Source organism: Aulonocara stuartgranti, assembly GCF_965226115.1.
Source record: "Aulonocara stuartgranti genome assembly, chromosome: 8".
In the NCBI taxonomy this organism is placed as follows: Eukaryota; Metazoa; Chordata; class Actinopteri; order Cichliformes; family Cichlidae; genus Aulonocara; species Aulonocara stuartgranti.
The window spans coordinates 1,932,600-1,947,001 of NC_138959.1; the positions used below are offsets into that span (position 1 = coordinate 1,932,600).

The window sequence follows — 14,402 nt, forward strand, 5'->3', positions numbered from 1 at the left end:
CTCTCCTGTACTCACTCTACACCTACGACTGCACAGCCACTAACAGCTCCAACATCATTGTGAAGTTTGCGGACGACACTACAGTGGTGGGTCTTATCACCAACGGTGATGAGACGGCTTACAGGGAGGAGGTCAGCGCCCTGACCCACTGGTGTCAAGACAACCATCTCACCCTCAACGTCGCAAAGACAAAGGAGTTGATAGCGGACTTCCGGAGGTGCAGAGAAGTACACACCCCCATCACCATCAACGGCGCTGCTGTGGAGAGAGTGAGCAGCTTCCGGTTCCTTGGAGTACATCTGGCTGAGGATCTTACGTGGTCAGTACACACAAACAAAACAGTGAAGAAGGCGCAGCAGCGCCTCTTCTTTCTCAGGAGACTGAAAAGATTCGGCATGAGCCCCCGCATCCTCAGGACCTTCTATCACTGTGCCATTGAGAGCATCCTCACTGGATGCATCACCACCTGGTATGGCAACAGCACCGCCTACAACTGCAAAGCTCTCCAGCGAGTAGTGCGGTGCTCTGAACGGATAATTGGAGGTGAGCTTCCCTCCCTCCAAGACATCTACAGGAAGCGGTGCCTGAGGAAAGCGGGGAGGATCATCAAGGACTCCAGTCACCCCAGCCATAAACTGTTCAGACTGCTTCCATCAGGAAGGAGGTTCTGCAGCATCCGGTCCCGTACCAGCAGACTGAGAGACAGCTTCTTCCACCAGGCCATCAGACTGCTGAACACGTCATAGACACCTCAGCTTCACTACTGGAACTTCAACATTATGCACTCCACACTGTTTACTCTATTTAATTTGTAAAATATGTGTGTACACACACACACACACACACACACACGTAGAAAAATATTTAGCATACACATCCATAAATGCATATACTATTATATATTGTACATATATTTATTAGTTTCAGATGTAGCCATTCTTGTATTTTGCACAACTCTGTTGCTTGTGGGGCTCGCACACAAGAATTTCACTCACATGTGCTGTACCAATGTACCTGCACATGTGATGTGACAATAAAAGTGATTTGATTTGATTTGGTTTTCCTTAAATTACAAAAGTGGATTTTAAAGGGCAACGCTCCAGTTTTACTCTAAATATAATTTCAACCAAATACATCAGACGGCAGCCGGTTTATGTTTGACTGTCAGTTTTAATTTTTCACATTTTTAGACCCTTTTCTGCAGATGACAGGTGCCTCTGTAGAGGAGCTACGAATCAGGCCGATGAGTCAGCGCAGTCGCTAAATCCAAACGCACGTTTTCTCTTTAAACTGCTCTTTCTCTGCTTTCCATCCTATAAAGAGCTGATTGTGTTTTTCCTGCCAGCTCAGCAGCAGCAGATGAAGTCAGCTGACATTCATATCTGTGTCATTACAGAGAGCGCCGCTATCAGACGCCGGTCGTGTAGCGGCAACATTAACAGCAGGCCGGAGGACACCCTGCAGCACTGTATGTGACTCTGAAAATAACCCAGAGTGGGCTGTAATGAGCTGTAGCGCCTTTAATGTGAGTCACTGATACATGTGCCTGTTATGGCCTTTTTGCACTTTTGCTACTATAATAAACCTTTTGTTACCAACAAAGCGACTCTTATGCTGTCTCCTGCACAAACATGTCGCTACAAAACCTGAACAGATTTCCTTCCCGGAGGCTTATGTAGCGATCAGGCGTAGATTACCCTGAAGGTGTGCTGTGGTATCACCAACATGTTAGCAGTATGTCCTTTAAGTCCTCTAAGCTGCGAGGCGGGCCTCCGTGGATCGGACTCGTTCGAGCTACAGCAGCTCGCCTTCGATCTCTACGTGCATCACTGAGCCTGCAGACCAGAAACAACTAGAAGAGCTGCAGTCCTGGAGACGCTCTGACCCAGTCGTGCCTGTCTGATGGGTGTAATAACTAGCGACCAGCTGTATGTGCAGTTTGCATGTTACCCCCTAATCTTGCGCATCGTCAGCAACACTGAAAAACACGCCGTCATGACTCAGGAGCAAAGACTGTATATAAAGGCGGACATCGCCACGATGCAACACTCGTGACAGTCGCACTGATTCCTGTTCGTTGGGTTAAAATCCCTTCATTGCTCAAAGGTTAACGCTCCACCTGAAGAGTCTCACCAATGAAAATAGAATAAATGACAATTAAATGAAAGGAATAAACAGAGTTCATTTAAGGTCGTACAGCCGTTAGTTGCTCTTCTAGGAGTAAAAAAAACACCAGTGGTTAGTTTTCACCATCCTGGATAAAGCGAAGCAGCGCCTCAGTTTCCAAACCTGAGGGATCCAGGTGTGTTTTCCTTCCATCACATCAGCAGTTGTTTTCTCTTCTCCAACTTCAAACTTCAGCACAGAAGCTGCACGTCCAGCCCCAGCAGGGCCCAGGTGCCAAAGCTCAGTCTGAGCACTTAATGTTGAAGGAATCCCCACGTTTAATGAAGCAGAGCCTTCGTGAGGATATGAAAGACGCAGGCTGGGAGGGGCGGGCACCAACCGCAGCGCTCCGCTACGGCCAACACAACGACCGATGACGCTGAACTCCACCGACAGCAACAACGGCAGCTAATGGCGCTCCTCTGTGCGCCACAGGCTAACGCCGCTCTGAACAAACACGCCGCAGCGACACCGTCGGACGGGTTTGTGGTGTGGATGTTTGTCTGAAGCCATTTCCACAAGTTTAACCCCAGAAACGTGTGTGTGTGTAGACGTTTAGACATCTTTGTGAGGACAGAAAATTAGCATGAGTTTCAAGACATTTCTGAGACTCAAACTGTGGTTTTAGTCTCAGGGGTACAGCAGGGTGATGGTTAGGTTTAGGCTCAGCTTTCATTTGTGATGGGTTAGGGTCGGGGCACCTAGTGAGACCATTATCTCAGTGAGACGTCCTCACTGAGATATGGAAACCAGTGTGTGTGTGTCAGACAGGGTGGATTATCTGGTTCCACTTCCCCAAAAACACACGTGACACAAACACATGAAGAACTGTGTTTTGCTCTTTACTGAACACAGCGACGTGCTGGAGAATAATCAAAAATCGAATATTTTAGCTTTATTTGTTCCTCCCCCAGGAGGAAAACGTCTTCCGAGATCCGACACACACTCGGGCGACGTCGACTGCTCATCTGTTAAAGTATGAACTCACCCTCTTGATGTCCTTGCCGAAGGTCTCGCTGAAGCTCGAGCCGAGGATCTCAAACTGGACGTGGGAGTTGGAGCCGTTGTCCTTAAAGTCCATCGTACCCGTCAGACCTGTGATATTTCCCTGAAGAGGAGGGTGGCAGACAGAGAGGAGAGAGACGGGGGTTTAGAAGTCACGCAGGATGATCTGTGCTCGCCGTCTGACACAATCAGGCTTTCCCCAGAACCTTCAGATGCCCCACTTTCTTCTTTTATTACTTTGTGACGATCTTTGACTCGAGCTGCTACCTTCTTTACCTGCTACCTGATTATATTTGGTTATTTCAGGAACAGTTTGTAATCCGTGTTCAAACGAGACACGAGCTGAGAATGACAACTTCCTGTGCTATTGATGGATTTATGCTCCAGAAATCTGTCAATTTACCTGAACAATGACAGGCAGCAGGCCTCTTTTGTACTGGGAGCCTTGCAGCAGCGTGTATCAGCACCCATGCCAGGGGATAAATGCAGCAATACTACAGCCGTACACGTCTATGTTAAATATGAACACAAATCCTAAAAGCCCCTCCTGACTGAAATAATGAAAAACACGAGTCATCCACAAGACGACTCTTTCAAATGAGGATAACGTGTATGAGACGGGAGCATAACCCTGACCCCCGTCCCAGCAATCAGGCAGATGTTAACAGGTTAAAGGGGCAAGAAGAAAGGACCAGGTGACCTCTGAAACACCTGCTGCTACACTTCCTGCATCTTTAACACCGACACCGAAAATGTGAGGAACGCAGAGATCCCAGGGTGCAGTGGGAGCCAATAAATATAGACCTAAATATTTGATGACCATCTTTATCAGGTCTGGCTGCTCTGCAGAACGATGAGGCGCCATATAGAACATCATCAGAGTCTGACTGAATGAGTTCAGCCCGTGACTGCTGTGCCGCTGCCACGAAAGGCCACGGATGAAATGTCACTTCATGACTTCCATCAGTTCGTGTTGGATGCAAAGCATGACTGAAGACGGTCATCACAGCAGGCCGGCCAACTAAATGTTCCTCTGTCAGCAGCAAAGGTCACGTTCGTCGTCACCTGGAGGAAATTAATGTTTGAAAATGTTTGGCTCTTTCAAAGATGTGTCCGAGTAAACGCATTCAACACACACCTGCCAGAGGAGGGACGCCGCTTTTCACGTCTTCGGATACGCGCGACATAAAAAGTTCTCGGCTTCTGCCATTTTTCACTCAGCGAATGTCGTCCTGTCTTTAAGTTATCGTCCATTTCATCAGCAAAGTAGCCCAGACTCGTCTGGGGGTAATGACCAACTCTGAGGTGAGACGCAGCAAAAGTGCGTCCATAACAATCAAACTGACAAACGACCGCCTGGAGCACGAAACAGGAGCTTCGAGGTTGGACGGGGAACCTCAGAAAGGGCGTGTTTGAGATGGAACAAGACCGAATGAATGTTTCCATCGCTAACCAGCTGGAATAATGGCTGCGGCAGTTTGAGGATTGTACAGCTCACATTCAGATTCATTACACTTGATGGATGCTGCAGGTGCAGCTCACGTTTGTTATTTCCAGAGCAGTTTGTGAAACGTTAAATGCAGCAACCTTGACCTCCGAGCGATGCCGGTCCAGTGCAGAGGCAGGACAGTTGGTCGTGTGAGGAGTCACAGCCTCATCAGCTCGGAGGTGAGGCTCCTCCCCCTCATCAGACGAGCTGCTGTTTTCGGCAGCTTTTTGGTATGAAATGAGAATTTTAAGCGGCCGCGTGCTCTGTCTGGCTCGTCCGCATACAAAGATGACTGCAGGAGTAATAATCCTTTGGTGGAACTCTGGATATTTCTGTCAATATCATTCAAGAACATGATGCTTTATGACTTTTCTACAGGAATCTGTAGGAAAGGAGCGCTAATGAGCTCGGCGGTGGTTACTCTGATGCGTGTCAGATAAGCAGACTCGTGTTTTAATAAAACACAACCGCGCATGCTGGAGGGACTCATCAGCCCAGCCAAAGAGCATCTCTCTCCAATTAGACTGTGAGGACTGACTCCAGGTTGCTGCGCGCAATTTCACTGCATCTTTGATGTGCGATTGATTTTCTGTTGACAAAGCAGCTGTTTGTTCTTTTATTTTGAAAATTGTACAAATCAAATGCTCGCCTCGACTTTCTTTAAATAAATAACAGTTCTGAGAAAACTTTACTATTTTGAACCAAACTGAATGAGAGGCTGTACAGATAAAACTTCTTATTTGCACAGTTTTTGTAATGAAAGAAAAAGGCGAGTACTCGATTCAGGGTTAAATTCTTCCATCGTAAGTTTGATATCAGGGCTTAAACCAGCGGGCATGTTTTGGTCTGCTCTACTCTGGATGTGTTTTACCTTCTGGATGGTCTCCAGCATGGACCAGCCTCCGTTCCAGGGCTTGGTGGACTTCTTGATGCAGTTCAGGCTGGCCATGCTGTGCCACTTCCTGTCCTCCAGCTTCCTGTAGAAGGCGTTGGCAAGCATCAGCACGCTGTCGTACAGGTACAGGTTGGACACCTGAAGGCGAGACACGGGCAGGGTGAATACACGTGATCGCTTTTTCTTTCGATCAGTTTTTCACTGACTGTTACGTAACATCTGTCGAACGTGACGCGTGAAACAAACGTAACGTCACATCTGCAGGGCGATGAAGAATATAGATGCTAATATTTACTGTATGTGTGACAAAGATCTACGTTTACAGAATTTTCACTCTGGATCTCGAGAATGAAATCGTAGGTTTCTGCGAGTGAACACGTGAACGGGAGATGTGACGTGATTGGTGGAAGAGGACATTTATGAACATCTGCAAACACCGAGCACGTGTGACACAGCTGGATGCTGACACACACACACCCTACTTTTATTCTACTCTGTAATGTAAAATTATCATTATTTTAACTTTCGTGATCAGCTGCATGTTTTGTTCTGTCGGCCAGGTGAACGATCACGTGAAGATTTCATTCCTCTGTGATGGGAAACAACATCAAAATTTCTGGATCAGACAATTAATAAAGTCGTTGTTACATCTTATGGCTTCTGTCTCTTGCATGTGGTTAGTGTTACATTTCACAAGCACCCTCACATCATCTGTGACAGCTGACCTCTGTTACATGAAGCCTGCAGCACGTCTCCATGTGTCACTGAAGCACACATCAGTGTACAGCACACACCTGCGGCGACCTGCTGTGAGGCTCCTGCTTGTTTGTTGGCTTTCTTCCCCAACATGTAGCACCTACGTTCAGCTGTGCTTTCCTCAGTCGCTCTCTGATCCTCAGAGTTGCTCCTGTTGCACTTTATTCACGTCTGCACGAGTAGTTTGTGCCCAGAGGTCACAGAAAGCAGGCATGGACGTCCACCTGGAGCCTGATGATGAACTGTAACTCGCTCAGATCTTTCCTTGGTTTGCTCCTCTGCCTGCTGTGTGCTGAGCCCAGTTTACCCAGTAAAAGCCCTGTGAGTGCTTATTAAGGCTCGACTCCCGCTTATATTCACTGCATTGACCTGAGCCTGACTGAAATATAGATTAAGATGCTCTCACCCTGGTTGCATTGTACAGGTGTAACCCAAATGTCTCCTAATCGTCACTTTATCCTGATGGCATTCTTTGAAAACATACTCATCCTTCCTGTGCAGCACCAAAGAACATTTAACCCTCTCTTACACAAATTACTGAGACACCTCCCTCTGAGTGAACGCACAGCGAAGCCGGCAGAAGCAAGAAGAAGAAAGTCACAGCTGAGGAGGGAATGAAGCGGAGCATGGGATGGAGACGAGACTGCTTATTAAGTTTAAAATGAGAGAAAATCAGCCTGAAAGGATGGAGAGGAAGAAGAAAAGGGAACAGGAGAGGAAACAGGAGAGGAAACAGGTGAGGACAAGGACACAGTGAAGAAATACGACGGCGCACGCAAATGTACAGAAACAGGAAGATAATCTTCAGAATAAAAGGAAAAATTTATAATAACGCCGCCGCCGTGATGTCGGACGTTTGGTGAAAACTACAATCATCTCCACAAATGTCAAAATCAGGCAGAGAAAGACAGCATTTGTCCTGAATTACAGTAATTGTTCTGTTTGCTGTCTGTAAATGTCAGCGGTGCTTCTTCACACCTGGGAATAATAGTCAGTTACTGTGTGTGTGTGTTCGAGCTAGCACAGAGGTTATTGTGCGCCCTCTGCATGTCAGCGAGATAAACTTGAATTTGATGGCTTATTTTTCACGAGGCAAACTGGCGTGTAAACTGAGAGGCGGGGAAGCGGCTCGGCTTTCGTACACGATTCATACGTGAGAAAAAACGACAGCTCCATGAGGCTTTTAACTGCGAGTAGTTTGAACGTGAGCAGCGGCCTGACGTCCATAAACCAGAAAGCCCAGAGATTGTCGCGTGTCTGCGTCCCCTTGTTGTCCACAAGCTGTCCTTTGGCATCACTGGTGCTGTGGATGTGGCGGTAGCGGCCACTGAGATGTAACGGACACGTTTAACAGGCACATGTGGTCCTCAGGGGGAGGTTGGAGGGCCAAATGCTGCCTTCTGATCATAAGTTTTTCCTTTGCTTGTTACTTCCAGTTCTAATCACTGGTTAGGTTTACGTACCAAAGACAAAATAAATGTAAACTTCATTTATCTCAAGGATGGGAAACTCTTCGGGAACGGCTTGTTTGGGGTCAGGCGCTGAGGCTACGTTCACACGTACACGGGTATTTTTGAAAACTGAGATTTTCCATTTTCATTTTTTAAAAGAAGTTTCAAAAAAATATCTCCGTCCACATGTAAACGCCAAAATCAAACGCTGTCAAGGACATGCCAAATCCTAACCGTGTAGAAGTCCAATCAGAAGTCCAGACGCCTGGGAGGGAACGCGCAAACAGGTACAAGTTTTTGTTGTTCTGCAAAGGCAGCGAATTTTGTGGAGCTTCTCAAGTGTCTTCATCATTTCAGACGTTAAGAACTAAAGACAGTATTTTAGTGGCTCTGTTAGCCTGAACACTTTACGTTAGTCTGAGTAATAATCATAACTCACAGACTCACAACTTAGGAACAGACAAAGTACGTACACATACATACATTTAATGTAAATCGCCAGGGTCGGGTTAGACCTCTGAGGGTTATGGAAAGATGATGGTGTGGGTGAGTATATGCCTATTAACAACAGTAACCTTGACGACATGGGAGTGACTGTTGCATCATAACCCATCATGATGCCAAAGGACACCTTAATGCATAAATTAGCCACACCAGAGGTTTGACAGAGCAGGGCTGAGCGACTCCCCGGGGATCACAATAGGCTGGCATGTCCTTGCCTCGAGGTATGTGGAGTACATGGGTCAATCAAAAGATCTCAATATTTAAAGTCCTGCACGTGACTGTAAAGTAAGAACTTTAGTTTCTCAGTAGTAGATATTCTGAGTTTGTCCACAGAGTCGACACTAACTGTGGTTTTCTGCAACAACAATAACAAAACTCGAGGTCGTTTGGGAGAAGGATGATGAAGATGGAGCTAGTGAACAAGGGGAAAAGGAGACGGCCCACGGGAGGTGTGTGGCGAGAGAGGACATGCAGGTGTTTGACCCGACAGAGAAAGAGTCAGAGGACAGGACGTGATGGAAACAGATGGTCTGTGATGTCCTCGTGGTTGTTCTGGGTCATCAGCGAGTCTCTGGTAGTGAACTCTGTCTAAAAGTTTGTGTCCTCATTTAACATTAAGCTGATGTTTGGATGCTGGAAGCTGATCTGACAGCTCTGGTACACTCGGTGTGTGTGCACAGTATTTGAGTGGGCGGCTGAATTTTATGAATGCGCTCATGAATTTATGGATGTGCATCAGTGATTTGTGCAGCAGAAAAAAGTTTCAACACCACAAGTTAAGACAGGACGTGTGCGTGTATTCGCCCGGGTCGCCATCACAAAACAGGACGTACGACAAGTGGAGAGAAGAGTTTGACCGAGGAGGTCTAGAAGACAGGAAACTGATTTTGCTTCTCATCACATTTCTCTTTTTCACTTAACTGAATAATTTGCACCCATAATTACTCATCCCATCAGATTAATAATTAGTCCCTTTGAATTACTGCTTCATTCCCTCAGACATTTTAATTCATTCTCTGAAGCATTCATTCATTCAGCACTCTCATTATGGAGCCTTTGATGAGCGAAACACATCTATGTGAATCTTCATGTTTGAAACACATCTCTGTGGTATTTTTGCCGTTGTGTGATGAAGGTCTTTGTGTCCTCCGGAGGACAAAAGGCTGAGGACAGATGGAGCCATGTGAAAGGAAAAAAATGGAGACAAATTCCTCAGAATAAATTAAACACTGACCACACAAACTGTTTGAAAACACAAATTCCTAAATTATAATGACTTATCCAAAGTGTTCCTCCACACAGAACCTGGACTCCAGTGGATTTTTCAGTGTTTATTCCCACTATTGTTGTTTTTAAAGTATCCTAACAGGGAAAAGTGCATTACATGTTGCAGAGGTACCACTTTGCATCAACTCAGGTCTAAGGCTACGGTCTGCAGGCGAAAGCGCATCAAATCAGATTTTTCTGACCCTGTGCGACCATCTATCCGATCATGGTGTGACAGTGTGAACGGCACAAATCCGATATTTTCCAATCCGATCTGGGTCACTCTCGTATGTGGTCCTGAATCCGACACATATCAGATGTTTTAGAAAGCTGCTGTTTGATGGTCAGGTCGCATTAAATGCGTCTTTTACGTCACTGACACAAGACAGACGCCGATTATCAGCGCCAGAGAAGACATCGCGAACGCTTCCTGGCCATCCCGTGAAACTGTTGGGAAGAGAACGTGAACATTTTATTTGTTCTGTATAATCTGCAGATTCTGACAGAAATCTGCAGCTATCCTTTGAAGCAGCGCTCCTCTAAAACAGCAATAAGGATCATCCATCCATCCATCCATTTTCATCCGCTTTATCCGAGGCCGGGTCGCGGGGGCAGCAGCCTAAGCAAAGAGGCCCAGACCTCCCTCTCCCCAGCCACCTCCTCCAGCTTATCCGGGGGAATACCAAGGCGTTCCCAGGCCAGCCGAGAGATATAATCTCTCCAGCATGTCCTGGGTCTGCCCCGGGGCCTCCTCCCGGTGGGACATGCCTCGAACACCTCACCCAGGAGGCGCCCAGGGGGCATCCTTGTCAGATGCCCGAACCACCTCAGCTGACTCCTTTCGATGTGGAGCAGCAGCGGCTCTACTCTGAGCCCCTCCCGGATGGCCGAACTTCTCACCCTATCTCTAAGGGAGAGGCCAGCCACCCTTCGGAGGAAGCTCATTTCTGCCGCTTGTATCCGCGATCTCGTTCTTTCGGTCACTACCCACAGCTCGTGGCCATAGGTGAGGGTAGGGACGTAGATCGACCGGTAAATTGAGAGCTTCGCTTTTACACTCAGCTCCCTCTTCACCACGACGGACCGGTGCAGCGTCCGCATTACTGCAGCTGCAGCCCCAATCCGTCTGTCGATCTCCGGCTCCCTTCTCCCATCACTCGCGAACAAGACCCCGAGATACTTGAATTCCTCCACTTGGGGCAGGAACTCATCCCCGACCCGGAGTGGGCACTCCACCCTTTTCCGGCTGAGAACCATGGCCTCAGATTTGGAGGTGCTGATCCTCATTCCCGCTGCTTCACACTCGGCTGCGAACCGCTCCAGTGTGAGCTGGAGGCCCTCACCCGATGAAGCCAACAGAACCACATCATCCGCAAAAATCAGAGATGAGATTCTGAGGCCACCAAAGCGAAAGCCCTCCGCCACTTGGCTGCGCCTAGAAATTCCTCTCCTTGAATCGCTACCTTATCGTGGTGGAGGGGTTTGTGTGTCCCAGGGATCCCAGGGGCTATGTTGTCTGGGGGCTTTTGCCCCCTGGTAGGGTCTCCCATGGCAAATTGGTCCTGGGTGAGGGACCAGACAAAGAGCGATTCAGAAGACCCTATGAAAAAGACATCGAGGGAACAGTTTACCCTGCCCGGGATAGGGTTACCGGGGCCTCACCCTGGAGCCAGGCCCGGGGAGGGTGCCCGAGGGCGAGCGTCTGGTGGCCGGGCCTTAGTCCATGGGGCCCGGCCGGGCACAGCCCGAAGAGGAGACATGGGCCCATCCTCCCGCAGGCCCACCACCCGCAGGAGGCGCCATAGGGGTCGGGTGCATTGTGTGTCGGGTGGCGGCCAGGAGCGGAGGCCCTGGCGGACTGACCCCCGGCTGCCAAGACTGGCAATAGGGACATGGAATGTCACCTCTCTGGTGGGGAAGGAGCCTGAGTTAGTGCGTGAGGTTGAGAGGTACCGGCTAGATATAGTCGGGCTCACCTCTACGCATGGCTTGGGCTCTGGAACCAGTCTCCTGGAGAGGGGCTGGACTCTGTCTCAGTCTGGAGTTGCCCCTGGTGAGAGGCGGCGGGCTGGGGTGGGTATTCTAATATCCCCTCGGCTTGCTGCCGGTTCGTTGGGGTTTTTCCCGGTGGACGAGAGGGTTTGTTCCCTGCGCCTTAGGGTCGGGGAACGGGTCCTGACTGTCATCTGTGCTTATGCGCCGAGTGGCAGTTCAGAGTACCCAGCCTTCTTAGAGTCCCTGGGGGGGGTGCTGGAAGGTGCTCCACCTGGAGACTCTGTTGTCCTGCTGGGAGACTTCAATGCTCACGTGGGTAACGACAGCGAGACCTGGAGGGGCGTGATTGGGAGGAACGGCCTCCCTGATCTGAACCCGAGCGGTGCTTTGTTATTGGACTTCTGTGCTAATCACAGTTTGGCCATAACGAACACCCTGTTCGAACATAAGAGTGTCCATAAGTGCACGTGGCACCAGGATGCTCTAGGCCGTAGGTCGATGATCGATTTTGTAATCGTATCACCAGACCTGCGACCATATGTTCTGGACACTCGGGTAAAGAGAGGGGCTGAGCTGTCAACTGATCACCACCTGGTGGTGAGTTGGATCAGGTGGCGGGGGAGGACACTGGACAGACCTGGTGCACCTAAACGCGTAGTGAGGGTGTGCTGGGAACGTCTAGCAGAGGCCCCAGTCCGCGAGATCTTCAACGCACACCTCCGGCAGAGCTTCGACAGCATTCCGAGGGAGACTGGGGACATCGAGTCCGAATGGACCATGTTCAGCGTCTCCATTGCCGAAGCTGCTGCATTGAGCTGCGGCCGCAGGGTGGTTGGTGCCTGCCGTGGTGGTAATCCCCGAACCAAATGGTGGTCACCAGAGGTGAAGGGAGCCACCAGGCTGAAGAAGGAGTCCTATCAGGCTTGGTTAGCCTGTGGGACTCCGGAGGCAGCCGACAGGTATCGACAGGCCAAGCGGAATGCGGCTCGGGCAGTGGCTGAAGCAAAAACTCGGGTGTGGGAGGAGTTCGGAGAGGCCATGGAAAAAGACTTTCGGACTGCCTCGAAGAGATTCTGGCAAACCGTCAGGCGTCTCAGGAGGGGAAAGCGGTGCTCTACCTGCACTGTGTATAGTGCTGGCGGAGCGCTGTTGACGTCGACTGAGAAAATTGTCAGGCGGTGGAAGGAATACTTCGAGGACCTCCTTAATCCCACTGACACGTCTTCCGAGGAGGAAGCAGAGTCTGGGGATGAGGGGAATGACCCGCCAATTTCCGGGGGCGAGGTCACTGAGGCAGTTAAACAACTCCTTGGTGGCAGAGCCCCTGGTGTTGATGAGGTCCGCCCCGAGTTCCTGAAGGCTCTGGACGTTGTAGGGCTGTCCTGGTTGACACGCCTTTGCAATGTTGCGTGGAGCTCAGGGGCAGTACCTGTGGAATGGCAGACCGGGGTGGTGGTCCCCATCTTTAAGAAGGGGGACCGGAGGGTGTGTTCCAACTACAGGGGGATCACACTCCTCAGCCTCCCTGGGAAAGTCTATGCCAGGGTGCTGGAAAGGAGAGTTCGTCCGCTAGTCGAACCTCGGATACAGGAGGAACAATGCGGTTTTCGTCCTGGTCGCGGAACACTGGACCAGCTCTTCATCCTCTCGAGGATACTTGAGGGTGCATGGGAGTTTGCCCAACCAGTCTACATGTGTTTTGTGGACTTGGAGAAGGCATTCGACCGTGTCCCTCGGGGTGTCCTGTGGGAGGTGCTGCGGGAGTATGGGGTGTGTGGCCCATTGCTACGGGCCATTCGATCCCTATACAACCGTTGCAAGAGCTTGGTTCGCATTGCCGGCAATAAGTCGGACTCGTTCCCGGTGGGTGATGGGCTCCGCCAGGGCTGCCCTTTGTCTCCGGTTCTGTTCATAATTCTTGTGGACAGGATTTCTATAATTTCTATAATAAGGATCATTATTAGGTTATTTACATTATTATGTAAATAACAAAATAACTTAAAGCAAAAATTGGGAAACGTAAAGTCCGAAGTCTTTATATTAAGGCCATCAGTCAAACATACTGTTGCTCTGGGTCTAAACAGAGCGCGTTGTGTGTGACGTCTTCTTTTGCGCATGCGGCCGCTTTGAGCGTTCACACTAGAGCGCGTTTGCTGTCGCATTTTATTTGTAGTGTGAACGACCAGACAAAAAAATGGGATTTGATCAAAAAATCTGAATTGAGCATCAAGACCTGCAGAGTGAACGTAGCCTAAGTCATCATCAGCGACCTAATCCTAACTCAAACCCATTCATGCACACTCATCGTGTGCAGGGATGTCAATTAATTCTGGTGTTTCTTTGAACTGTTCTTTTGCACAGTGGAAGGATGGTACACCATACATCTTTAATAAGTTTAAAAAACACGAGTTGGGTCCCCAATTTATTTGGGATTTTCCCTGATCCACACAGGTATGCATACAGGCTAAAACATACTCAGACACCCAGAAATATTTGGGTAAATGTCCCTTAGCAAGTTGCACCTCAGTCGGATGCTTTCGGTATCCATCACCAAGCTTCTGGCGTAATCCTGCACTCTTCTTGGCAGAATTGAGTTAACTTACACTGGGTGGTTTCCTGGCAGAGACACATCCAGATAACTTTTACTTACGGTTGTTTGAACCTTGGAATATGCAAACCTTCCAAACTTGTGTAAATGTAAAGTTCTCCTTCTGCAAGCTTCACTGAGTTCCTGAGTCTTGGTCAGTCCAACGAGTGCTGTCAAACAAATCCTTTCTACAGTGCAAAGAGAGACTACCTGCTGCAGCCGGTCCTGATCACTGTGCAAAGGATTTAGGCCTTGGCCTCGTTGGGTTAAAGACATTGCAGAACCTTC

The 14,402-nt window shown here is 49.0% G+C and overlaps 1 protein-coding gene across 8 annotated transcripts in view; it reads right to left on the reverse strand.

Moving 5' to 3' along the window:
- The window catches only part of grid1b (glutamate receptor, ionotropic, delta 1b), a 601,213-nt gene that overhangs the window by 70,573 nt on the left and 516,238 nt on the right, over positions 1-14,402 (reverse strand). For all 8 annotated transcript variants that reach the window (XR_014278519.1, XM_082544624.1, XM_082544623.1 and 5 more), the window contains 2 exons: positions 5,532-5,693; positions 3,155-3,274 (listed from right to left, as the gene is read on the reverse strand). Coding sequence is in view for 7 of the 8 variants with exons in the window: in XM_082544624.1 (XP_082400750.1) it covers positions 3,155-3,274; positions 5,532-5,693 (282 nt within the window). In the remaining variant the exon portion in view is untranslated. The remainder of the gene's footprint in view (positions 1-3,154; positions 3,275-5,531; positions 5,694-14,402) is intronic.